This window comes from Lynx canadensis, chromosome A3 (assembly GCF_007474595.2).
Source record: "Lynx canadensis isolate LIC74 chromosome A3, mLynCan4.pri.v2, whole genome shotgun sequence".
In the NCBI taxonomy this organism is placed as follows: Eukaryota; Metazoa; Chordata; class Mammalia; order Carnivora; family Felidae; genus Lynx; species Lynx canadensis.
In genome coordinates, this window is record NC_044305.1 from 133,737,081 (window position 1) to 133,762,906 (window position 25,826).

Below are 25,826 nucleotides of genomic sequence, written 5' to 3' on the forward strand. Positions count from 1 at the left end.
CGCATGATGTACACATGATGATTTTGTCACTACTTCTTTTAGTGTAATTGAAGTGAAAGATAAGCAGATATATTTCAAATCCATTAGGAACTCACAAGAAGTCTGCCTTTTCATTTTCATTATAGTAACTTTATAGTGTTTTATTTTTTTTTTTTAATAATTTTTAAAGCTTCTAAACTGTGATTTGTCAGTGTGGATATTGATGTTCTTTTTCCTTCCGTTAAGGTACTAGAAATGAGAAGTGCAGAAAACCAAGCGGTCCCCGAAGACTCGCGTTTACTTAGTGAGAACAGCAGCGGCCCGGTTCCCCATGGCGAGTCTGCTCGGCGCTCCTCCCACAACGAACTGCCTCATACTGAGCTTTCCAGTCAGACCCCCTACACACTGAACTTCAGCTTTGAGGAACTGAATACCCTTGGCCTAGATGAAGGTGCCCCACGTCACAGTAATCTAAGTTGGCAGGTATTTATTAAATGTCATTTTTCACATTACTGAAGAGGGAGGGCGATATTTAATTCACTGAGAATATCTTGGTGCGTTGATGTAGTCATTCGGAAAATACTTAATGAGTACCTCAGTGAACAAGACAGAGGGCTCCCTATTTTCAAGAAACTGTACTTTTCTGGAGGGGACAGTCAGTAAAATAAAGAAAAAATAAGATCATTTTGGAAATGGGTAAGAACTGTTAAAACAGTGCACTAGGGTAACAGCATAGAGAGTAAATGGGAACCGGGCTACTTTGGTTGGGCTGGTCGATAGAGTTCAGGCTTCACTTGCTATTTTCCTGTGAAAGTCAGTAGTCAGGGGCTAAGATACATCTCTATTGGAAAATCGCCACATATTACCCCTTTGAACAGCATAATTTGGTTTTCAGTACATATGCCCAGTGTGTAGGGATCCTCATTTTCTTTCTATCATCTGAGGTGAGCAATGGGTGAGTTCCACTTTCTGGTGTTCTTAGCAGAGAGAGGCCAGGTGAGAATCAGGAATAAAGAGGACAGTGAGAGACACATGAGATGGAGTGAGGAGAAGATAAGAAAAAGAAACTAGGGGAAAACAGAGCAGGATGCAGAAGAGAGGACAGGCCAGGGAGGAAAAGCAGTAAACAGCCACCACAAGAAACCGTTCTGAGAGGGAGTGAGTAGTATTTAGGAAAAGCGGTACCTGGTAGGTCTGCCATTTTTAAGAGGGTTTGGTTTAGTCTGGTAGTAAACACATTTTGTTGTTGTTGTTGTTGTTGTTGCTGCTGCTGCTGCTGCTGCTGCTGCTGTTATCTTTTAATATATACCGGAACCTTTTTCTTTATGTTGGGAAACCATCTTATAATCGGGTAGTGACTGAGATAAAAATTCCCTTCTTTTATGAGAAGATGTGTTCACACTTGACCCTTTTGTCCCTGTGTTTCTACCAACAGTGCTTCCTTTCTTTTCCCTGGAATTCCTTTTAGCATTCCTTGAGAAATCCTCATTCTCTGCTTTTCCATACTTGGCATTTCCTACCGTGACCTGGAAACCCATGGCCTTCCCATTAATGCGGCGGCTCTCAAACTTTGCCGTAATCTCAGAGTCGCTTTGCACTTTTCAGAATTACCCAAGACCCGGGATAGCTTTTGTTTATGTGACTTGTATCTGTCAGTATTTACCATATTAGAAATAAAAACGGAGAAACTTTAGAAATATTTATGAATTAATTTAAAAATAAACACATTACATGTTAACATAAATAACATTTTCATGAGAAATGACAATATTTCCCAATAAAGCAAACTTTAGTGGAAATGGGATTGTTTTGCAAATCTCTTTAATGCCTGGCTCAGCAGAAGGCAACCAGACCGCCATATCTGCTTCTGCATTAAATCCCTTGTGGCCTCACGTGTCATGGAGCCTCTGGAAGGCCCGCTGGACACTGTTGTGGGACCGAGAGTGAGAGGCAGCTGGCATCGTCATGGGACGTTCTTTTGGGAGTTGTTTAGACCTCATGGATTCCTGAAGCCTTGTGGACACAGTGCATGTGAGAGCGGAGAAGGGTGCTCTCCTTATGGTCTCAATCCAGTGGCAGGGGCCCTTCTCAAGGAGATGGGTCATTTTCTCCCTGTGGAAGACTCCTCTCCTTGTTTCTGCTTCATGGCTCCAGCCTTTGCTCTTGTCCCTTCTAAGACTTCCTTGATTCTCTTTCTTCAGTTTCCCTCCTCTTTTTCCTAATCTGTAGTCTTTACTCCTCATTTATTAGCTTTTCTGAGATCTAAAGCAATTCTAATCCTAAAACTTCACATTGGAAATCAAACTTTTAAAAATACCTCATTTCTCTGTTTACTGGGATCTGACTGTTGGCCTCATGGCTTCCATTTCTGTTCATTTGGATCCTGTATTTGTCTTTTCTATTGCACTCTATGCTTTAATCCTTTAAAATTATTATTGTTATTGCTTGGCATTTACAGTACATTTTCTTAACTGAAATTTGGCAGTAACTTTACGTCATACAAATTAGGTAAATGTTCTTTTTTTTTTAATTTCAAGGGTATTTAGCAAATAATTCTTATTTTCCTATTAAAAATTTTTTTTTAATTCCAGTTAGCTAGCATTCAGTGTAATATTAGTTACAGGTGTACAATATAGTGACTCAACACTTTCATACAACACTTGGTGCTCATCAGAGAAAGTTTCTTTTTAAGATACATTGAAGACTTGAGTATTTTGTTCTTGAGATCTATGTTAACCCTAATCTTCTTTGTCTTCCCTAAGAGGAATTTTTATGTTATATCAATGAAGGTGATTTTTACCTTAAATAAAAGTTAAAAGTTTGATGTTCTAAAAACAAATGCTAAGATTATTTGCTAATATAACCTTTAATTATACTTTAGAAGATTAATAATAAACTAATTTTATTAAAATTATATAAAGCTTTCTAATAACAGTAAAATTATCCATAAGTTCCCAGCTTTTATTAAACTGTGTTATGTACAATTCTTTTAAAGGAATTTGGTATTTTGAGGACACTAAAAATTCTGCGTGTACATATATATTTCCTAAGTTGATATTTATGCCTTTTTATTTATTTTTTTTTGCTTACTTGAATTCTTAAATTTATTTTTTTCTGTCTTCACAGTCACAAACTCGCAGAACCCCAAGTCTTTCGAGTCTCAATTCCCAGGATTCCAGTATTGAAATTTCAAAGCTTACTGATAAGGTGCAGGCCGAGTATAGAGATGCCTATAGAGAATATATTGCTCAGATGTCTCAGTTAGAAGGGGGTACAGGTTCTACAACAATTAGTGGCAGATCTTCTCCACATAGCACATATTATCTGGGTCAGAGCTCATCAGGGGGCTCCATTCATTCTAATCTAGAACCAGAAAAAGGGAAGGATAGTGAACCAAAGCAAGATGATGGAAGGAAGTCATTTTTAATGAAGAGGGGAGATGTTATAGATTATTCTTCGTCAGGGGTTTCCACCAATGATGCCTCACCCCTGGATCCTATCACTGAAGAAGATGAGAAATCTGACCAGTCTGGCAGTAAGCTACTCCCAGGCAAGAAGTCCTCAGAAAGGTCGAGTCTCTTCCAGACAGATTTGAAGCTTAAGGGAGGTGGACTGCGCTACCAGAAACTTCCAAGTGATGAAGATGAATCTGGGACAGAAGAATCAGATAATACTCCATTGCTCAAAGATGATAAAGATAAAAAAGTTGAAGGGAAGGTAGAGAGAGTATCAAAGTCTCCAGAACACACTGCAGAGCCGATTAGAACCTTCATTAAAGCGAAAGAATACTTGTCAGATGCTCTCCTTGACAAAAAGGACTCGTCCGATTCAGGAGTCAGATCCAGCGAAAGTTCTCCCAATCACTCTCTTCACAATGAAGGGGCTGATGATTCCCAGCTTGAAAAGGCGAATCTCATCGAGCTTGAAGATGACAGCCACAGTGGAAAACGGGGAATACCGCACAGCTTGAGTGGCCTGCAAGATCCAATCATAGCTCGGATGTCCATTTGTTCCGAAGACAAGAAAAGCCCTTCCGAATGTAGCTTGATAGCCAGCAGCCCTGAAGAAAACTGGCCAGCGTGTCAGAAACCCTACAATCTGAACCGAACACCCAGTACTGTCACTCTGAACAACAACAGTGCACCAGCTAACAGATCTAATCAGAGTTTTGATGAAATGGAAGGAATGAGGGAGACTTCCCAAGTCATTCTGAGGCCCGGTTCTAGTTCCAACCCAACTGCTATTCAGAATGAAAACCTAAAAAGCGTGACGCATAAGCGAAGCCAGCGTTCAAGTTACACAAGACTCTCCAAGGATTCTTCAGAGCTCCATGCAGTGGCCTCCTCTGATACCACAGGCTTTGGAGAGGAAAGAGAAAGCATTCTTTAAGAAAAACAAGCGAAAGCAGAGTAGGATTACTGTACCCCTGTGACAAAGTTGACCCGTTTTTATAGTGAATCCATCCATGTATGTCATCTTTGTACGTTTCACTCACAAATAATTAACGCATGGGAAGGTCTTTGGTGAAAGAAACATACACTATACCACAGAGGAAAGTGTAAGAAAGGGTGGTTCCTCACTCACCGTCCACTGTCTTTGTAATTAGAAGCTTAAAAACCCACCGTTGTTATTGAACCTTTCATTGGCACACAGCCCCATAAAATTTCTCGAGACAAGATCTCAGTATAAAGATAGGTTGGAAATATTTTATTAGACACAAAGGGTGTGGTTTGCCAAAGAAAATGAAAGCTAGAGACTCCTTTTCTACAGCATCCCCTCATCAAACATTCAAAGGAAGACATGACGTTAGATGAACCAGAAGCAACTTTTGCTCTTAGAGGGTAAGAGACAAGAATTTATAGGTTATGGAGTAGCCCAGAGACTAAAGGTAAATGCTCTATAAATTGAGAACCGGTGTTCTATATGATAGATAAATGGTTTAACAAGGGCTTTAAAAATTAATAAGAAGATGATGAACAGTGCTCAAAATGGAGCCCCAGTGACGAGACCTTTATGAGCTGCTAGGAGAGTGGCCTGCGGGGAGGGGCCAGGAACCTCCCTAGGACCCGGACCCTCTCCTCCAAATCCCAGACCTGGCTACAAGCACCATCCACCTGCTTGAGGACTCATGCTGGTCTTTTCTGTGACTCTTTTCAGTTGTGTGCCCAATTTTTCGTAGCCTAGCGGTGAGAGGGAGAAACATGAATTCTTTCTCTGGAGAATCAGGGAGGCATGGGTAATATAGAGGCACTAGTAAATATTCATGGAACGAGAGAATGAGGAAATACTTAGGTCAGAAAGGTCGGTGTCACTTGACAGATGACAAGGAAATATTTAATTAGGTAAAACTAAATTGTTGCCTTCTCTCCAGGCAGAGTGTAGATTAAGTATCTACTTCATCTATTCCTAAATTAGCATGCTAATCCCGGGGAGCAGGGGGAGGACCAGAAGAAAGGATACACTTCTTTAAAAAGTTTAAAAACGTAACAAGACAAGGGTAAAAAGCAGATAAAACCGGTGAGATTTTCCATTTATTGTTAGTGGGGTTAAGAGAATGATCACATTTAAGTATCGTACAAGAAATGGACCTTGTCATCATGCATTGAGTATTTTTGTTGTTGTTTTAACATAGCTTATTTATGTAGAATTAATTTTGGCAGTATATCCGCAGTCACAGATAAGATCATAGATCGTAGGTGTGCCATTGCCCAAATTTAGTGTTGCATTTGTGATGGTTTTCACTGAATAGATTTTTATTAATATACTGAATAAATTACTTAGTTGACCAGTCACTGCACTAAATAGTTGCTGTTTTGGGGTGTTATGGCCTTGATGTGTTAGTATAACCTAACATTTTCTTAAGGTGTTCATTTCGCATGACTTTAACAAATGTTTTTAACCAGTTTTTAAAAGGCAGGATGTTATTGACATTATATATTGAAATGTTAACATTTTAGTATTAATAGTGCTTATTGGTTTGCAATATTGTATAATTCGTAATTATTTCAGAGGCGACATTTTGTTCTTTTTCCGGTGAGTAAATGCAGCCTAAGATCACTGTAGTACGTTCTTTACGCTGTTTGTGAAGTTACTACTAGAGTGTTAAGTGTACCACTAGATTTAGAAAACAATAAAAAAGATTGCATGTTATTCTGACTCATGAATTTTTATTCACTACAGTGATGATTCACATTTTGATTACAAACGAAAGAGTAATTTGTGTGTCTGTTTTGTCGTATGTGTGCGAAGTCTGTGAAAGGCGTTCAGGTTCATGGAGCAGTCGCACATCTGGCAGACACCTGCTGAGCTCCCCACGAGTCTTCTGGAGAGAGCGTGGCTCCTAGGTCCCTGTGCCTGAACGGTGCTTTACTGAAGCATTGCTGCCCAGTAGCACAACTGTGTGCTGTGCGTTTCTGTAGCTGGAAGAACTGGGTTGTCCACATCCTGGGAAGATGTCAATTTCATTGTTCTGTGACCATTATGGAAAAGTTTTCTTTTTCATACTCTTAACAGAAATTGACAAACCAGATGGGTTATTGAGTCATACCATCATTCCTTTGAATCTGTGTCTCTGTGTGTGTGTGTGTGTGTGTGTGTGTGTGTGTGTATCTATTTATAAGATACAGCTCAGTCTGATTCTCACAAATGTGAAGCTCTGCTTTAAGCTGGGTGGAAAATGATAAGAAAATTGGTGTTTTGATCTTGCTCGTCCCTTCGATTCTGCATCATTTAGACTTTTACCATATTTCATAAACCACTCTACCTTCACTTTAAGCCACAGATAGTTCTGTTCACGTAGCAGAACGTGAAGGCAGACCATTCACCTTGGACGTGTGGAGTGGTATGCGGGGGCATAGCCCTCCTCCATAGCAGGAGACTGGAAATGGAAGCAAACTATTGCTTTCTCTCAATATACTTCTTACAGTGCTGAGTGTTTAAGGGTCAGCTCCCAAATTCTGGGAGATTGAAGCGTTTGGAACTGAACCAGCATTTCCAAAATTGACAGGAAAATCTGTTTTTGTGTTCTCTTTTACTTATGTGAGTTTTAGATAGCAGTCAATACTTTTAGTGGACTGGCCAAATAATTTTAGAAATTTATTTGCTAAAATTCTCAACTTGAGAACTCTTTTAGATCATTTGCATGTCACAGTGCTGCAGTAAAATATATTTGTAATCATGATTTTTTTTTTCTTACAAATACTAACCGTTAGGAAATATTGTTTGAATGAAATTATTTTTCTGGCTAAAATACTAAACTTAAAAGGTTTTAAGACTTCATAGTTTTTGGTTACACCAGGAATTCTCAGCCTATTTAGAAGTATCTTACAATTTTAAAATCTCTGAATTCCTGGCTCACTCTTGAGGTAATCAACAGACCTACCCAGAAAAGGGAGAACTAGAGAGAACTGTTTCCCTTTACTTTATGGATGAGTGACACTGAGGGAAAAGCAGGTGAAAGGGAAGGTGCGATAAAATCAACTTCTTTGGCAAACACTTGGGACTGAACATCTCCGCTCCTTTACTTCCCACCTGCCCTTCTACACGTATGCTGACATCTGGCAGGAGGGGAGAAACGGGGAAACTTTCTTGCCTGGGGTAGGGCTGAGGGCTGGCTAACCTGGGGTGGGCTATTTGAAATGATTGCATTTTTAATTTCCAGGTTGTGGTGCCCCCTACGTTTCCCTACCCCGTAATTTCAAGCATAGGCCATCATTGTGCAAATTAATTGAAATGTAGAAATTTATATATAACAGTGAGCCCACACTGGATGATCTTTTAATGGTTCATCACTTCAGAAAGGTTGAGAATCCTTGGTTGAGACTGATTAACTAGAAAGAGAAGCTAAAATCTTACATGATTTTAAACCCTTTCATGTCTAGGAAGAAAACGCTGCCCTTGAGATAGATACATCTTCAGAGGATCCAATTTAAACTAAGGTATGTAAAAAATTAGTTTTCAAATTCAACTAGTTTTAAGCCAGCGGTTGCAAACAATTCTCACCAGTTAGAGAATTTATATTCTTCCTGCTTTAAGAAACTGAGTTAAGTAAGACACATTTAAAGCCATCGCTGGAAAGCATCCGCTGTCCCCTACGAGGCCAAAGCTTTTTAAAGTAAAACTCCTAGTAAAGCACAGCCTTGGTTTACACCATCACGAGTGTGCTGTGCCCAGGTTCACATGGTGGCTGAAAGATCTCATTAACACGGCCCTAGTCTCACTTGGGTGGAGAGGACTTCCTAATGGAACTTGGGTGGCTTTTATGATTAGCTCCATCCTGAATTTCCAGTTACAGTGAGGCATTAAGAAAACAAAGAATTTATAAGAATAAAAGGGTGCATGGAGAAGGAGGAGATTATTTCCAGACTTGTATCAGAAGTCAGTAATCGCTTCTCGGCCTTTTGGCTAAGATCAAGTGTAGAAGTCAGTAAAAATGTCAATGATTTGATCTCACTGGAGTGAAGACAAAAGTTGGAAAAAACATGAATTACATAATATTGTACGCTAAAGGCAGTGCGATTGCTTTAAAGCACACAAACTGTTCTTAATGTGCCTGTGGAGTATGATCAGCGGTCATTTGTTTACCAAGAACACACTTAGGTCCTGCATTTTCGGAGGCTAAATCTAGTTTTTGTAGTGCCCTTTACGCTAGCGACAGACACCAGGAGTCCTTTCTCAGTTTTGCCGAGATTTAACAAAACGTGAAATAATACTTCAACTGAATAATTGAAACTGGAATAAATGAAAATTTACTTTTAAAAAAGAATATGGCACTGTATGCTCCATATTCAAATCAAGAACCTGTTTGAAGTAAGTAAGATTGCCTCGATTTCCCGCTATCATTTTCTAATCCTAACATGGAATTTGTACTGATTTACCTTGTTTTCTTTCAAGGCAACAGGGGCTCTAGATCTTAAGTGTCCTGCCCGTAGAGCCTATCTCGTGGCAATTCGGGTAGCTTCTCACAGTCGGCTCCTCGCCAAACATAAGGGGTAACGAAGACGCTACCGATTACCACTCAGTAATCCTGCTACCCGCTCGCTGGAGAAGAGAGACTGGCTCACCTCCACCAGTTTTCTTTGTGGCTAGCAGTTGTAAAATTTGAATTCGTTTCAATGAAGTGTTCCATTTATGCAATTTTAGATAAAAGCCCAAACGTGTAGCAAAAAGCATGTGAATGGATTCAACATAACCTGACAGTTCATGTCTCGTAGCATCTTCTTGGTCAAGTAGCTAGTAAAAGTTAGATTGTTATTTTCAAAATTATAGCTCCTGACACTAGTACCTTTTTAGCTATGTTTCTGAGAATTCACACGCAGCGTATTGTTACGGTTAATGCATATTAAACTCTTTGTGTTTTTTAAAAAATTATTTTCTTTTTGAGTTCTTTGTGTTTTTCTTCCTCTACTTTTTACCTGAGTTCTTTTCACTCTTTTTTTTTTTGTCTTAAGTCGTTTTTGTTGTTGTTGCTGTTGTGTTTACATTGTTCTATATTCATCCTATTTTACCAAAAAGCGTTCCTTAAAGCAACAGATCGGGAAAGACCCTCATTACCTTTTAGACCAAACCTTGGATTTCAGACAGCCAGTGGACATTCAGTCAGCACTTGTGAAGTGAGTGAATAAAGTCTACCGTAAACTGGGAGAGTGCCCACACATCCTACACTGTGTCTTAAAAATACTGAATTGGGGGGCGCCTGGGTGGCTTAGTTGGTTAAGCGTCCGACTTTCGGCTCAGGTCATGATCTTACGGTTCGTGAGTTTGAGCCCCGAGTCGGGCTCTGTGCTGTCAGCACAGAGCCTGCTTCGGATCCTCTGTCTCCCTCTCTCCGCCCCTCCCCCCCAAAAAATAAATAAACATAAAAAAATAATTAAAAAACTGAATTGGAATGCTTTTATGCCGCGTCTTGTGCTGCGGTCCTTGCAGCCCCCACCCACTCTCCCCTCCCTTTATGCCGCCCGCTACCCGTCTGGCCCCTAAGCTTTTCTGTTTGTGACTCTGGGAGTCTGCCAGGACGTTTTCACCAGGCTCTGTTAAAGACTCCCAGGGAAGGATCTCCACAGCCCATCTTGATAAGCGCCACCCCTTTACGGTGCTAGGCCGCAGTTCCATGTGGATGTATTTTTAATCCTCTCAAGCCCTTTGTTTAGCCCTTGGTGGAGATGCCCATCGTGTAAATTAACACAATTGCGGAGTCAGATTAAAATGCTTCATTCTACATTTTACTTTAGGACGTTGGAAATATTTTCAGGTGTAACTTAGCACGCGCATGTTTTCTCTGAGCCCCGTGGGACCACATCATTATAATGAGGACCTTCCTCTGAGAGCCATCTCAGAGACTCTGGTATGTAGGCTTACCCACTACAGCTTGGTCTTCCAGCCTTTCTTTCGGGAGGATTCTTTACTGTGTTCCCCGGCCACCCGTCATCGCTGTCTGCCGTGTCTCTGTCTCGGGTGGGCCTGAGTGTGACCAACAATGAGCATGTTATTCTGGGATCCTATCCTGAATACTTTATACACGAGCCGGCCATCATGTGTTGGAAGATTTCTTCAGGAAAGTAGGGGCTAACCGCTATAACAACCCCCAAATCTCATTGAGGTTTATTTCTTCTTACTCCCGTGACAGTTCACTGTCATCTAAGTTGGCATAGAGCCTCGGAGACTCACGCCCCTTCATCTGTGGCGTCGCCAGGTGCCAAGGCTTCAGAGTCCTCTGTCCATCCCCCGCGTTCCTTGGACACACGAGAGCAGAGAGGGAGGAGGACCGCACACCAGCAGTGAGCTCCATCCAGCCAGGAGGTGATGTAGATGCACCTCCGTTGGCCTTCCTAAGTCATGTGGCAGCACTCAGCCACAAGGGAGGCTGGGAGTTAGGTGAACTGTTTCTGCTCTGCACAAAGAGCCAACATTTTGGCGAGCACGTGGGAGGCTTTTCTACTTCGGCACTTGATGTGGATTATCTGTGGCAGATTAGATACTGTGACTCATCTTGTTTTCAACGTTAACAGCAGTTAGTTCTTTTTGTTGACATCTCTTTTAAAATTTACTTTGTATGTGGTTTTCCTTCTGGTAGAGAAGTCTGTTAAAATTATAACACCTCACCTAGAAGGATTTTAGGGGAGGTTGGTTTTCAGTTAGCCAGTTCTTTCTGTGCATCCAATAAATTTAACAGATTTCTAACGTGGAGCAAATTGCAGGGAGAATTAAGCAAGGTTACAAATGGGAAGAGAATAATGTTTCACCTTCCCTAGAATTCTTTTCTATCCAAAGACTCTCAGATCATCCAGAATCTGCCCAACTTTCTGTTGCTATGGATTCTTTGAACTTTCTTCCTCCTGGCACAGAGCCAACAGCACCCCCTGGCTGCTTTTCCTTGTACTTGAGATGTGGAAGGATGTGGTGCTGGAAGGTTCCCGCCCCCCCGGGGTGAGGCCTGGTAGTTGCAAGAAGCTAGACCCCTGTTAGCGACCACTCCTAATTGGGGAAATAGAGCTCCCACCCTTAGAAGTCAGTGGAAAATTAGACTTTAGGCCCATAATTTTGTTCTTGAACTCTTCTGTAGTCTAACTCTCTTGACCACTTTCCAGTTTTTTCCCATCAGTATTTCATCGATTCTAAGATGCACTTTTTTTCACGGTGTGACCTTTCTGAAACATCTTCACAACCAACAGCATCAATGGCAGCATCGCTCCTTAACATTTCCTAAGGTAACGACACCTCCTTCGGTTGATGAGGTCTTGATTGGTTGATAAAACATGATATTATTTTAATATATGGCACGGTCACGTTGAATTGCACTTTAAGCAATAGCAATGAGCTGGTGATGATTTGTATGTCACCGACGTCCGCAAGTCACCATTTTATGTTGACTATTTGTGTTATCAGTCATTGCTCATCCTGTATTCATTTTGGATACTTAAAGTATTGTTATGCATTTATTATAATAAAATAACTTACAGTTATTGAACACACATTATGCGCCTGACAATGTTCTAAGAGGCTTATATGTATGAACTGATTTCATCCTCACAACGACTTCATAAAGTAATTACTAATATCCTCAATTTGCAGATGAGAAACTGAGTGACAGAGAGACAAAGGTCACATAGCAGTGAAGTGATGGGGTCAGGTTCCAAGCCCCGGCAAGGTGGTTCTAGAATGCCCATTCTTCATGCTATATTTATTTTATTGTTCTTTAGCTGGTTCGGGATGGGTCAATTCTTACATTTTTCAAGAGAGATCTTAATTTTAGCTTTATTTGCTGCACCATCATCATTGTCTATTTGTTTTTAAAATAGGGTTTGGGGTCTCTCTGTTTTGTTTTAGAAAGATGGAGATCTAAAAATAGTCTATAGCCCTGTAAATTACATTTATAGAGAAAAAAAATTTTTAACATCAAACACCTTTGTTCCTACTAATGATTTTGGAACAATGTCGGAGTTTTGGTTAAAAATTTATTGACTTTAAAAACATCCTTTATTCCAGTATTATTGATGGATTAGACCACTACATTAAAGTTTGCACATAACGTTGAAAATGATTCATTTTCTTTGCAGTCTTATTGTTATTTGGCTTTCTTATACTTGCTCTTCTGTATGTCTACTGTCAGTATTCTGTACTAGATTATATCCTAAATACTGCAATATGTATTTTTCTTTATATCCTATTATTGAACAGAATTAATGCTTAATAAATGTTAATAGATAAGTAATATATATCTACTTAAAAATCATTATTACTGCAGTAGAGTTTTTTAATGATTCTGGTCACTGCCTCCTTTTTTTTTTTTTTAATTAATTATTTTTGAGAGGGGAGGGGTGGAGAGATGGAGAGAGAGAATCCCAGGGCTGACCCAGGGCTCAGATTCATAAACCATAAGATCATGACCTCCAACTGAAGTCGGATGCTTAACCTGCTGAGCCACCCAGGTGCCTCCTAAGAAGAGAAGAAAGGAAAATAGGCAATGCTGGGCTCTTTGTGCTTCATGATATCAATGAGTCATGAGACGAGGCAAGAAACCAATAGACACGCCAGTAATGTTGGGCGGGCACTGGTTTGAGGTGGTGGTCAGGTGACACTCTAGTTGTGGGTAACTGTCTGCCTAATAACTTGAGCGCTTCCTTGAGCCAGATACTGTTAAAAGTACTTCCCGTGGGCCAACTCCTTAAGTTCTAACCTGCTGATGGACTAGATACTATTATTATCCCTAGTTTACAAACATGGAGACTGAAATGCAGGAAGTTATCACTTTTACATAAACTTATGTGCATTATATTTTTATAACAGTTCCTTCCTTAAAACACTGGCATTATTATTATTATCTTTGTTTTTTTTTTAATTATTTTTTTAATGTTTATTTATTTTTGAGACAGAGAGAGACAGAGCATGAACGGGGGAGGGTCAGAGAGAGGGAGACACAGAATCGGAAGCAGGCTCCAGGCTCTGAGCCGTCAGCACAGAGCCCGACGCGGGGCTCGAACTCACGGACCGCGAGATCGTGACCTGAGCCGAAGTCGGCCGCTTAACCGACTGAGCCACCCAGGCGCCCCATCTTTGTTTTTGAGAAAACTGAAGATTTGGGGGTTTGAGACCCACCCCCAGGGTCACCCAGCAAGTAAACAGAAAACACCAACCCTGCTTTTCTGACACATCTGGTGATTTTCCCGTCACACACCACACTGCCTGCTTCTCTTCCCCCAGTGCCCATCACTGTGCCCCGCGTGGGTCTGTGATGTTTCCGTCGTCCATACTCCCTCGTCGGAGAAAACGGTAGTGGAGAGGAGTAAACGTGTCTGAGTCTTCACGCTCGGCTAAACGAACCCCAGGTTTTCCACAGAAGCTCTGTGTCCTTCCTCCCTACCGTTCCCGGAACCACGGCAGCCTGGGTGCTAGGCAGTCACGTGCTCCAGATCTGCAGGCCACCCCGGACCTTGCGACCCTCGCGTGACTCAGCACGCATCCCCCATCTGGCCACACCGCCCTCACTGACGGGATCTCCTGAGCTGAACGCTGTCCGTTTAGCATGAACAACCAGCGTGCACTATTTAAATTTGTTCTGCCTGTGTGTGAGAGCAGCCACACACATCCGAGCACACACGTGTGCTTGTATTAAAATTCTGCCTTGCGGGATAGCTGGTTTGATCGTGCCCATTGCTGAATTGGTGGGTTGGTTGGACAATCCATCACAGGTGAAGAAACAGAACTGAGTCGCAAGACTTGAATTACGGGCCTGCCTCTGCTACTTAGTTATCAGATGGCCATTTACTTGTCCGCCTTAGTTGCTTCATCTACCAAAAATATAAATGGTGGAGGAAAGAGGACTTCTTCCCTTTGTTAACTGGTGTCACCTCCCCAGAGCTTATTATGTGTTGGTCACTTGCAAACATCAGTTCTCTGATCTTTGCAATATCGAGGGACGGAAATTTTCCCTATGTTACAAACAGGGGAACTAAAGCTGAGAGAAGTTAAAAACCTTGCGCGGCGTCTTGTGACATGTGAGAGCAGAAATTGGAGCTCTGGTCTGACACCAAAGCCAATGCATGTACCCCGGCCATCCCTCCGCCTGTCCAGGGATGTGCGTGCAGGCAAGTCGCAGACATTCAGCACACAGGGTGCAAACGCTGTGGCCGTTCAGTCCAGCCCCCTTGTGTTTACTGATGGGGAAATTATACAGCGGTCGTATCATTACAAGCATTTCTGTTCTGCGCAGAATGGCTTGCTTGCATTCACTTTCAGCTTCGTTTATCTCTGTCTTAGCTCAGCTGCTATCCCTAAGCTCCGAAGACTGGGTGGCTTACAAACAACAGAAATTTGTATGTCAGTTCTGAGGCTGAAGTCCAAGATCACGGTGCCAGCCCGGTCAGGTTCTGGTAGAGCCCCCTTCCGGCCTGCAGATGGTGACTGCGCTTTGTATCCTCTTATGGTAGAGAGTCAGGAGGAAACGACCTCTCGTGACTTTTACGAGGGCACAAATCCCATCATATGGGTCTTGAGGGGACGCGTTCCGTTCGTGAAGTCTTCCACTGGATCGTCTTCTGGCTAACGGAGCCCACTTTTTGTCGTTAGCCCCCTTAAGTGCTAACCAGTGTTCACCACGAGTAGAAGCTCCCAGCTTCCTGCCACTCAGGTCCTGCCGACTTCCTGTGTGCTGGAAATGCTGGTGCTCTCTCTGCTGCTAGGGGGGCCGAGTACCACGCCTCTGCACCTGCAACGGAAGGTCAGCCTTTCTGTCTGGGCTAATGGGTTTACCTGCCACCCCCGGAGGGAAGAAGCGTGGCCCCAGGGGTGTGGGCTGCAGCCAGACTTGGCTTTACCATTGGGTCAGGAAAACGGCTCAGTCTGGACCCGCTCACCCATCAGGATCCCTCCTGCAGCTGGCCCCTCGTTGCTGGAAACAAGGTGATCTTTCCTCCGGGACCTGTAGGCACTATTCCGGCTTCAAAGCAGCCAATGTATCTTCCAGAAGTAGATCTCCAACCCCTCGTGCCTCCCAGGAGGCTGGGGGATGGGGCTGAAAGTTCCCTGCTTCTAATCACGGCTTGGTCTTTCTGGTGACCAGCCCCATTCGGAAGCCATCCGGGAGCCTACGGAAAGTCACCTCATTAGCACAAGATGCTCCTCTCCCCCGGGAAATTCCGGGGGACTTACAATCTCTGTCAGGAACCTGGGTCAAAGATCACATATATATGTTTCTCATTATAAATAAAGCAAGTATCAATGTAACCACAATTTCTAAGAAATAGAAACTGCCAATATCTTTGAAGTTTTTTGTGTGTCTCTTCTGGAAGTACCCCAAAAGTACTATTCCTTTGCTTGAAGTATCCTCTCCTCGCTTTACCACTTACATATGTCTCGTGGGACAATATTACCTGCTTTGGATCTCACAGAACTAAAATCACGCAGGGGCGCCTGGATGGCTCAGTCGGTTAAGTGTCCGACTTCAGCTCAGGTCTCGATCTCTCAGTCTGTGGGTTCGAGCCCCGCGTCGGGCTCTGTGCTGACAGCCCAGAGCCTGCTTTGGCTTCTGCGTCTCCCTCTCTCTCTGCCCCTCCCCTACTTGTGCTCTGTCTCTCCAAAATAAATAAATGTTAAAAAAAAAATTTTAAAGACATAAAATCACGCATAGTATTTATGTATGTGACTTGCTCATGTATGACTATTTTGATCTCCTATTAATAAAATCATCATTGGTATTTACCCTTGACTTGCTTTCTTCATTGAACACTGTGGGGTTTATCCCTGCTGCTGTCCATAGTTATAATTCACTAATTGTTGTTAAAGAACAGTATTCTATTACATAAATACTTATAACTTACCTAATTATCTTATTGGATATTGGATTGTTTCCAGTTTTTATTGCAGTGTTTGTGCAAATGCGTTTTACACATCTCCTGCCATACACATGCAAGAGTCTGGGCTTTTTATGTGCAAATTTCTGTGTTTGAGTTATTAAAAAAAACACATGTATCTTTGTAATCAGAAATTACTGCAAACAGAAAAGACTCTTCTAGGTTTATTATATCTCTAAACCTCCCCGGGGTAAGTCTATGTCTAGACTAGTGACGATCAGGAAATCTTAACGAGGATATCAGGAGCTGAGAGCAAATGACAGTGAGTGACAGCACAAGAACCTGCTGTTTGGAAACAGACCAACACTGGGACCTTTCCTCTTGGAATAATGCAAGGGGAAAATAGCTGTGAGCCAAGTCGTTGTCCTTGTGATAGGTGTGACCGGGAGAACGTGTGTGTGCCCCACGAGCCCCGCAATGCCAGACCTCCACGTCCCCCAGCATCAGAGGAACAGTGCACCCACATGTGGGCGGTCCCCTCCCGTGCGGGCGGGCTAACACAGAACTCGGAACTGTCCCCCAAACCAACTCTCCCTGCCGTGTTTTCCTCCTTGACATTGGTGCCATAATTATCCCCTTACTCGGGCTCAGAAATTGAGTTATCTTTGCCTCCTGTCTCTCCCACTCCCTCACCCCATCCGTCACCAAGCTCTTAGCTGTTCTCTGTAGTGGCTCTCCAGACTGTCCCTTTAGGGTCCCTTCACCTTGACTCTAGCCCCCACCATCCCCTGCTTCCCACACCTTCCCTTCGTCATTACAGTCCGCACACAAGTACCAATGGAGCCTCCGAAAACACAGAGTTCATCGTTTCCTGCTCAGCAGTGGCGATGCCTCTCCCGCCGCGCCAAATATCCAGTTCCCGTGAGCTCCCATGAACGCTCAAGGCCCTTCAAAATACGGCCCCGCGCTACTCCTGTGCAAATCAGTCTGTAAGCTAAGAGTTGGCCACTTTCCTGGGTTTTCCTGAGTATTGCAAAGATCTTCACGAAACTAAATTCACAGACGGTCCTTATTTTTGTGGGTTTGTCCTCTCTCTCTCTTCGTCCCATGTTCAGGTGCCTCCTCTTTTCTTCCTCACATGCCAAAATGCCCTACCTTCTCGACACAATATCTTCTACTGAAGTGCAATTGTCTGGGGTTTCCCTTGAAGCTTAGACACTTTTCACAACCCAAGGGCATGTTCATTTGTGCCATCGTGCACGCGGCCACGACCATAGGCCAGGCGCTGGGACAAGCGTCAAACTCGCAACTTGGCGTTTAGCAAGTTAACAGAGTTTATTACTGAAGGAGCTGCAATAAATGGAAAAATGATTGAATCTCAAAAATTTTTGATAAATTTAATGAATGATAGATGACTCAGATGAGTGCTGAGCTTAGCCACATACAGAAGCATAAAGCTCTCCAAAGAGACCTGAAAAGATTTAAGTCTAACACCGTTACTTTGTAGATTAAAAAATCAGACTCGGCGTGTATTCCAGCGCGTCGGGACTTGTTTTGACTTGCAGCAGCATTAATCTCAACATTGTCTAAACTAATCTTGTTCTAGTGGGCTTAACACATAGAGGAATTCATTACAATGCATTGGCCTAAAAAGAAGGGGCCATTAGTTGGAGTGAAGAAAATCAACGAACATGTGAAGTCAAGTTTTCATGTAAAATGTAAATACATAAAAAGAGATCTGATTGGGCATAAATGACATCAAAAGCGAGAGTGTGACCCTGAAAATTAAACCAGGTATAGATGATGTCAATGACCACCCAAGTGAACAGTCCGTGACATGGTCACGATAGAGGTAAGGGCTGTGATTCTAGCCCGGGGGACACGTGCTGGGAAAGGAGTTAACTTCTGAGAGCAACTCACATGTTCTGAAGGACAACTTGAACACAAGGTAAGACTTTAAAAAAAATCTGTGCCATGCATTTGAATGACAGGAGAAAGCAAGGGCTTAACATTTGTTCTGGTCTTTCAAAGGAAACGGGACAAAAATAGCATGGATTTGAGGAAAACAGTAATTGGTGATGAGAGATGGTGTTTTCTCCATGACCCAGAAACAAAATGTCAAAGTTTGCACTGGAAAATTACAACATTCCCGATATCCCCCCGAAGTACACATGTCAAATCGCAAGGAAAGAGCACGTTGCTTTGTCTCTCTGCCATCCGTGGGATGGTTCAAACCCGAGGTCAACAGTCCATCCATCCCGACACACACACACACACACACACACACACACTGAGGGTCGGTGGGATGCTTCACAAAGCGGAGAGTTGAACACGATCTGTTGGCTTCACTACATGCAGGACCCAGCTGGACAGTTTCTTACCAAAGTCTGTCACCAAATTTCTCTGACTTTAGCCTTTCCCTGGATGTTTGTGGAAGGCTGGTTACGTGAGGGTATTAGCGAGTATCACACAAAAAACTGGATTTGTGGTCCGATGCGTTTTGAAAATCCAATCAAATAGGTTCCTTTGTTCCATAATTTATTAAAAGTTGCAACGTATATTTGGAAACTTCCGGAAGAGGGAATGGTGTGCAATCTCTTCCAACTATATCCTGCCCCAAACTCTTTTTCCCTCGAGGAGGGTGCAGGACAGTACTCTATAGAACATCCCATAAAGAGCCTTGCTTAATCGAGGCCTTTCCTGCAAATGACTTTTGGAAATTTCAATAAAGCAAATCTGTCACTGAGCCTATTCAAAAAATTATGCTGTTCCCGTGGAAATGATTTCCACCCAAGGCTCGTCTTTAGCGCATAAGACGTTTGTTTGGGTGAGTCTAGTCCTTCGATACCAGGTAAGAACAGAATGATCACGGGCAGCTCTTTCCTCCTCTGTATCCTGACATGTCAGCCTGCAAGGACAGGAGCCCAGGAAGGGGGGGTGACGCAGTGAGTGAATTCAACACATACTGAAGTCTCGAAAGCAGAGAGACAAGCTGTATCCCAGAGAAGAGAGCTGGTGTGTGTGTGGGGGGCGGTGGGGGGGGGGGGACAGGGAAGGGGAGGGTAAAAGGCGCTCCCAAGTCCTCAAAGCCCAGGGTCGCCCCCTAGAGGTGGAGGTTGAAAGGGGATGCAAAGCAGAAGGCTGGCTGACCGTCTTCCCGTCACCATTGAAAGCCCTCCCCTCCTCCTTTCAATCTCCAGAATATTTTCCTGGGAAATGTTCAAGCCAAGTGATTTCCAATTCTTTGCTACCAATAAAATGGAAGCTAGATGTAACCGGGTTGTCATGGTATAGAATACTAAAAATAAAGTTTGAGAGTGAATTGCTATGCAATTTCTAGCATTGAACTTGGAAGAGGTTGAAAGAATCAGTGACATTGCTCTATCAAAACCGCTTCCAATTCTATCTACTTATTTATGTGAGTGAGGTTTCTTGGCACTTAAATCTATACAAATACAAACAGGGATTAAAATTCATGTTGAACTCTGGCTCGTTCTATACAATAGTAATCTTCATCTGTGGAGACTTAAAATAACTGAAAACTGGTTTTATCCATCGTGTTTAGAGATATATTTTCTGTAAAATATTATCTTAATGTTTATAAAGATTCTTAAGCATTGAGGAATGTTTTTGTAATAACTGGAAACAAAAGCCCTTAGAATTGCAATATGTGAGTGCATACACACATTCTTTTTGCAGGAAGGCATAATAGGGTGAGAAATGATTTTCAAATGCAAACGTATATTAGGATAAAACTTTGGGGGGAAGTGGAATAGAGACACTAGTCCAAGGAGAAAAAGAAACAATGTGAGAATTTTGACTCCTGAAGAAGATCTCATCTTGTATTTAAACACGTGTGATCATGGCTGTCAAACAGTGTTGATATTGCAGTGGATGGATGTACTTAAGAGAATAATGAAATAATTTTGTGTGAAATTTTCTTTTACAGCCATTTGAACACATAACAAAAATTTTAGATGCCAACTTAAAAAAATGTGGGCAGATATATGATTTTTCAAAGTCCTTGAAGGAGATTATTTGAAGCTTATTTTCTTTAAAACTGCCCGACGTGGGGCTTGAACCCATGAACCGCGAGATCATGACCTGAGCTGAAATCAAGAGTCGGATGCCTGACTGAACCACCCAGGTGCCCCCGAAGCTTATAATTCTTAAACAGCGTGATGCCTTACCTTGTCAGCCCATGTGCAGGTTACCAATTGCTAAGTAGGAAATCACCCCAAACTGAATGCCACAAACAGTATTCATATGTTATATCATATATGTGTGTGTGTATATATATATATATGACATTCTTCTTACAGTTGTGGGGTTGACTGGGCTCAGTCAGGTGTCCTTACTCAGGGTCTTGCATGCAGTTGTGGTCAGATGGTGGCGGGGTCTGGAGGCATCTCACAGGGTTTCTCACTCACATGTCTGGTGGGTGACAGATGTCGCGTCAGCTGGGATGGCAGTCACTACCAGGATGGCAATACCTACACCTGGTCTCTCTCCGCTGCTTGGGCTTCTTCACAAAATGGCAGGTACGTTCCAAGGGTGAATGTCCTGAGACTGAGAGAGGACGGGAGAAAGAGAGAGAGACAGAGACAGAGACAGAGAACCAGGCCGGAGTTGTATGACCTTCCGTGAACGAGACGTGAATGAGCCTTGCGATTCACAGAGCTTCTCTTCTTTTGCGTTCACAAACTCCAGCCCAGGTTCAAGGGCAGAAGACGGACCCCACCCCTTGTCGCTGGAGTGGCAAGATTCTAGAAGAGCACGTGGGACCAGAATATTTTTGCAGCCATTCGAAGAACACACAAAGTACCACACAGATCACTATAGGGACCAGGAAGACAAATACTGTCCCATGACACCATCATGGCAGAAGACGGACATGGAAGAACAACTCTGCTGGGTGCACCGTAGCCTGATTTTAGGGAACTGATCTTCCTCCAGGGCGGGAGGATTCTAGATCGCGTGCTGGAGCTGAACGGATCCGTCGCTTTGCTTCTGGTGACGCTGATGGCCACTTAGTGCAGGGACCCGCCCGTACCTCCCGGGGAGTGGAGGCACCGGGTGAACCCTGCCTCCTGCCGCTCTTCCGCGGCCTCAACCTCAGCTCTGTGTTCCTCGAGGCTCCCGTGAGGGTAGCGTGGGGCCGGAACCTGTCTTGGGTGAAACTATTTGAAGTCAAGTAGATATTCTCCTTCAACACTGAAGCCTTCAGCGTACTTTCCGTGTGGGATCGCGTCCATTTGTCCCCCCGGAATGATTTTCACTTGGTTGGAACATGTCAGTTAAAATTTACACCCTCACTATAGTGAAAAAAAGATGTAAAAAATAGAAATGGCTTTCTTTTCAGACACTGTCACCATCTTTCTCTTGCATATGGCTTCCAGCAAGAGGTTTGTGTGTTTTTTTTTTTTTTTTCCTTCCTTCTATTTCACTGATGATTTGGCTATGGAATCTCAGAAAACTTGGGCCCTTGCCTATAACTAAGAATGTAAAGGCCTTACACTGAAAATGTGGAAGTGTATAAAAAATCTTCAATATATATACTATTTTCAGATTGCATATCAACATAACATTTAGGATTCAAGTCGCCTATCTTTATCTGTGTAGATGCCACATCAGAACTACCACCTTCCTATGTATAAACGGGTGGAAATGGCCCAAGAGCCGCTTTCAACACTTCCAGAACTTTGATCTCTTTCTCTGCTTAACTACTTGAAGGGTGTCACTTTCTATGATGGGACTGGAGAACGCTATCCATTGTGTGTGTTTCCGGTAATTAAAATATTTCCTCCTAGACAAGCTGCGTCCGTAGTGTAGCCGGGCGGGGGAAGCGCTTCTCAATTTTATCCTCGGCGATGACACGTCGCCATTCCGTGGGTTGTTAGAATAATCATTTCAAGTCCAAAACGATTTAGCAGTATGGTTTTAGGTCTAGTTACCTAATCTTTCAGATATGCCAAAATTCTCTCTGCCATTGTGGAAGTGGAGATATTATTTACCTCGTTGGCCCAAGGTTCTATTTCGGACTGGGTGTTCAATCAGCTGGGAGTGATAGTTGGGAAAAGGGAAACGATCTGACGAGGGATGATGTTCTATGATGCGTGGTTACTTAATATGCTTTTTTTTTCCCTTTGGTTAAGAAGCCAAGTTAATTGCGGTCTGGTTAATAAGTTTGAAATATATTGGCTATAACTAAGAAAGACACACATAAACCATTGACATCTAGACATCTCAGCAGCTGGAGAAAATGCCAGCATAATTCCTAAATTGAGAGTTTTAGTGACAAAGCAAGATATGCCTGGAGGAGTCACACAGCCAAAATTATCCCTGCCATTTCCACCAAATGTTTCCAAAGAGCTTCTAAAATGGTGCCTGCGGTAAGGAGTTAGCCATTTCCCACTTGTAGGACCTACGGAGGATTATAGCTTCTGCTCAGGTTTTGAAGTCTCTTGATTTGCACCGGCAGCACAGGACTCGGGACACCCAGGCTGGCTCTGATCCCGCCCCACCCCAAAGCCCAAAGTGTCTACTGAAAAGAGCTTGTGTCGCCAACTTCCAAGATGGCCTCAGTAATCGCCCACTCCTGGTGCCCACACCCCACACCCCACGCCCTTGTGGTCCCTCCCATTGTACCAGGGTTGGTCTGAATGACCCACCGTGGTGCTATGTCACTTCTGAGCTTTTGCCCTGGACACTCTCTCTCTGTCTCACTCTGGGGGAAGCTGGCTGACATGTTGTGAGCAACCCTCTGGAGAAGCCCATGTGTCAAGGAACTTGAGACCTTCGGCCAACAGCTGGTGAGGAACAGAGGCCAGCAGCAACCACGTGAGCGAGTCCGAAGCTGATTCCCCAACCTGGGCAAGCCTTGAGGTGAGAAACTTTGAGTCAGAGCCACCCAAGTAAGCCATTCCTGATTCCTCACCCTCAGAAACTGTGCAAGGTCCTACACATTTGTTGTCTTAAGCTACTAAGTTTGGGGGTACTTCGTTATACAGCAGTGTAGGACTAACACATAACTAAAGTTCTATTTTATCACTTCTTTAAAAAAAATTTTTTTTTAAAATTTTTTTTTTTTTTTTTTTTTTTTTTCAACGTTTATTTATTTTTGGGACAGAGAGAGACAGAGCATGAACGGGGGAGGGGCAGAGAGAGAGGGAGACACAGAATCGGAAACAGGCTCCAGGCTCTGAGCCATCAGCCCAGAGCCTGACGCGGGGCTCGAACTCACGGACCGCGAGATCGTGACCTGGCTGAAGTCGGACGCTTAACCGACTGCGCCACCCAGGCGCCCCTAAAAAAAATTTTTTAATGTTTATTTTGGAGAGAGAGACAGTGTGAGCAGGGGTGGGGGTGCAGCTCGAGAGAGGAAGACACAGAATCTGAAGCAGACTCCAGGCTCTGAGCTGTTAGCATAGAGCCCAACGTGGGGTTGGACCCACGAACTGTGAGATCATGACCTCACAGCCGAAGTTGGATGCTTAACCGACTGAGCCACCCAGGAGCCCCTAAAATTCTATTTTAAATCCAAGACTTGGTGAGAGCCCGCGGTGTCTCTCCTCTGAGCGGCGTGGATTTCGAGTCGTACAGGAGAGGCCACGGGGTGCCAGAGCCCGGTGCACCCGTCAGGGTCCAGTCCCAAACTTTAGCGGAAAGAATAAAACTGTTAACTAGGTATAAAGTACTAACTCAGTAACCGAAAAAAGCAAAAGCAAAGAACAGTCAGGCATCACAGAGGTGGTCACCGCAGGAAGCATTTCCACGCTTGGGCCGAGGACACAAAGCGGGCGGCTGGAATTATTAACCCTCAGAAGCTCTAAGAAGGGGGTGACCCTCACTGGTGTGGGGGCCTCTGAGCTGGAGGAGGGTGCCCTGGGCCTGGCCCCCGGATCCCCTGAGGACCAGGTGCTGCTCGCTGGGGCTGGAATCAGTGCGGGGAGGGCAGGGGTGGGGTGGGGTGGGGGGTCGGCCAGCTCTCCAGGTGTTGAGAAGCTGCAAACAGCCTCCAGGTGCTGCGGGAAGGCTGAGTGCTGGGCGTGGCTTCCGCGAGTCCCGCCGCCCCACACCTGCGGGTGCCCTCTCTCGTCCCCTCCCCGCCTGCAGGTGCCCTTTCCCACCCCTACTGGCCACCCAGAGGCCGCCGCGCCGCAGAGCAACCGGACCCCCAAAGCTGAGCCTGGTGGGGCGGGCTCGGAGCCCAGAGACAGTAACTTCAACCCTGGCTCACCTTGCAGCCTTTCCTTGCTTGATTTCTCTTCCTAGCACTTACCTCCCTCTCACATGACGGAATTTACCTGTATACGGTCCGTGTCTCACTGCTGGAACTCGGGCCGGGGGTCCCCGTCTGTCTGGTTCGCTGGGTCCGCGGCACTTAGAACGATGTCTGGCACACAGGTGGCACTCGATAAATGTGCAATAACCGAGTTAATGAACGTAGCCCCTTTGGCACATCGGAGATCGTTCCCCGGAAAGAAGCGTCTCCTGTGTTAGCAGGACGCAGTGTGGTCCTCACAGACCGTAGAGCCCTGGATGAAAATGAGCACATGTCCTGCTGCGTAGCCCTGTCCCTGTGTGGTTTGGGGTTGCTTCCTCATCAGATGGAATTCTCGGGGGCAGCCCTCCAGGGCTCATGCGTACTTCGGGATGATTCTTAGAAGTCACCGTCAGCTACAAAACCAGGGCCTCACACGCTTGTTCAGAAATTGCTTTCCCAGTCAAGACAGTTTTAAATTGGATTGACTCAACCAGTATGGATTACCTTTAAATTTGGGGTTTTTTGCGCCTTCAAATATTTCACTTTAGGGGCCCAGAGTTTCAGTTAAGCGTTTTTGGAGTATCTTTTTCCCCTGGTAGGCTTTGGCGAATTCCGGTAAAATTAGAACCTTAAGAAGGGCCTTTCCCTTTTCCTGTCTTGATAGAGCTTCCGGAGGACTTTCCGAGACATAAAAGTTTGAAGGAATGCGTGAGTTTTTAAGAACTTTCTTCCGGAACCGATGGAACTTCTTTAGAAGACTGTATGTTTAAAACACACCTTACAGCATTGTTTCTAGGTGGAAACTTACTTAAAACCAGGACCATATTCTACAAGGAAGGCGTAATCACACATGCGGAAATACACATACTGTTCTCCTCTGCTCATGACCGTGGGGAGGACAGACGGGCCCCCGGGGCATTTCTGGGCCTCGTGGACTTTTTCTCTGCCGCCTGTCGTGAGACTCATGACAGGTGTCCTGCACGCAGAGCGGTGTCTCTGAAAGGCAGCTGAGCCAGGTGACGGAGGAGAGTTCATTTGCGCCACAGGTCAAGGTAGATCTCGAGGGAGGGAACACGGAAGTCGAGCCACGTGGCAGGAGGGCAGAGACTTTGGAGAAGGGAAGGGCCCTGTGCCACAGTAAGCATAGCACGGGGTCTCTGTGACCCGCGGCTCCAAACACAGAGGACATTTCCAGACATTTCCAGAGCATTTCCAAACACAGAGGTCGGTCCTGTGCCCATCACTCAGCGGGGACGCTAGCGGCATTTGGCCGTGCCTGTGTCGTGTGCCTCACT

At 44.1% G+C, this 25,826-nt stretch overlaps 1 protein-coding gene across 7 annotated transcripts in view; it reads left to right on the forward strand.

The window, feature by feature from the left end:
- The window catches only part of KIDINS220 (kinase D interacting substrate 220), a 96,310-nt gene extending 90,181 nt beyond the window's left edge, over positions 1 to 6,129 (forward strand). For all 7 annotated transcript variants that reach the window (XM_030311691.1, XM_030311690.1, XM_030311693.1 and 4 more), the window contains 2 exons: positions 226 to 462; positions 3,106 to 6,129. In XM_030311691.1, the coding sequence (XP_030167551.1) occupies positions 226 to 462; positions 3,106 to 4,368 (1,500 nt within the window). In that variant the 3' untranslated portion in view covers positions 4,369 to 6,129. The remainder of the gene's footprint in view (positions 1 to 225; positions 463 to 3,105) is intronic.
- Positions 6,130 to 25,826: the final 19,697 nt, after the last annotated feature.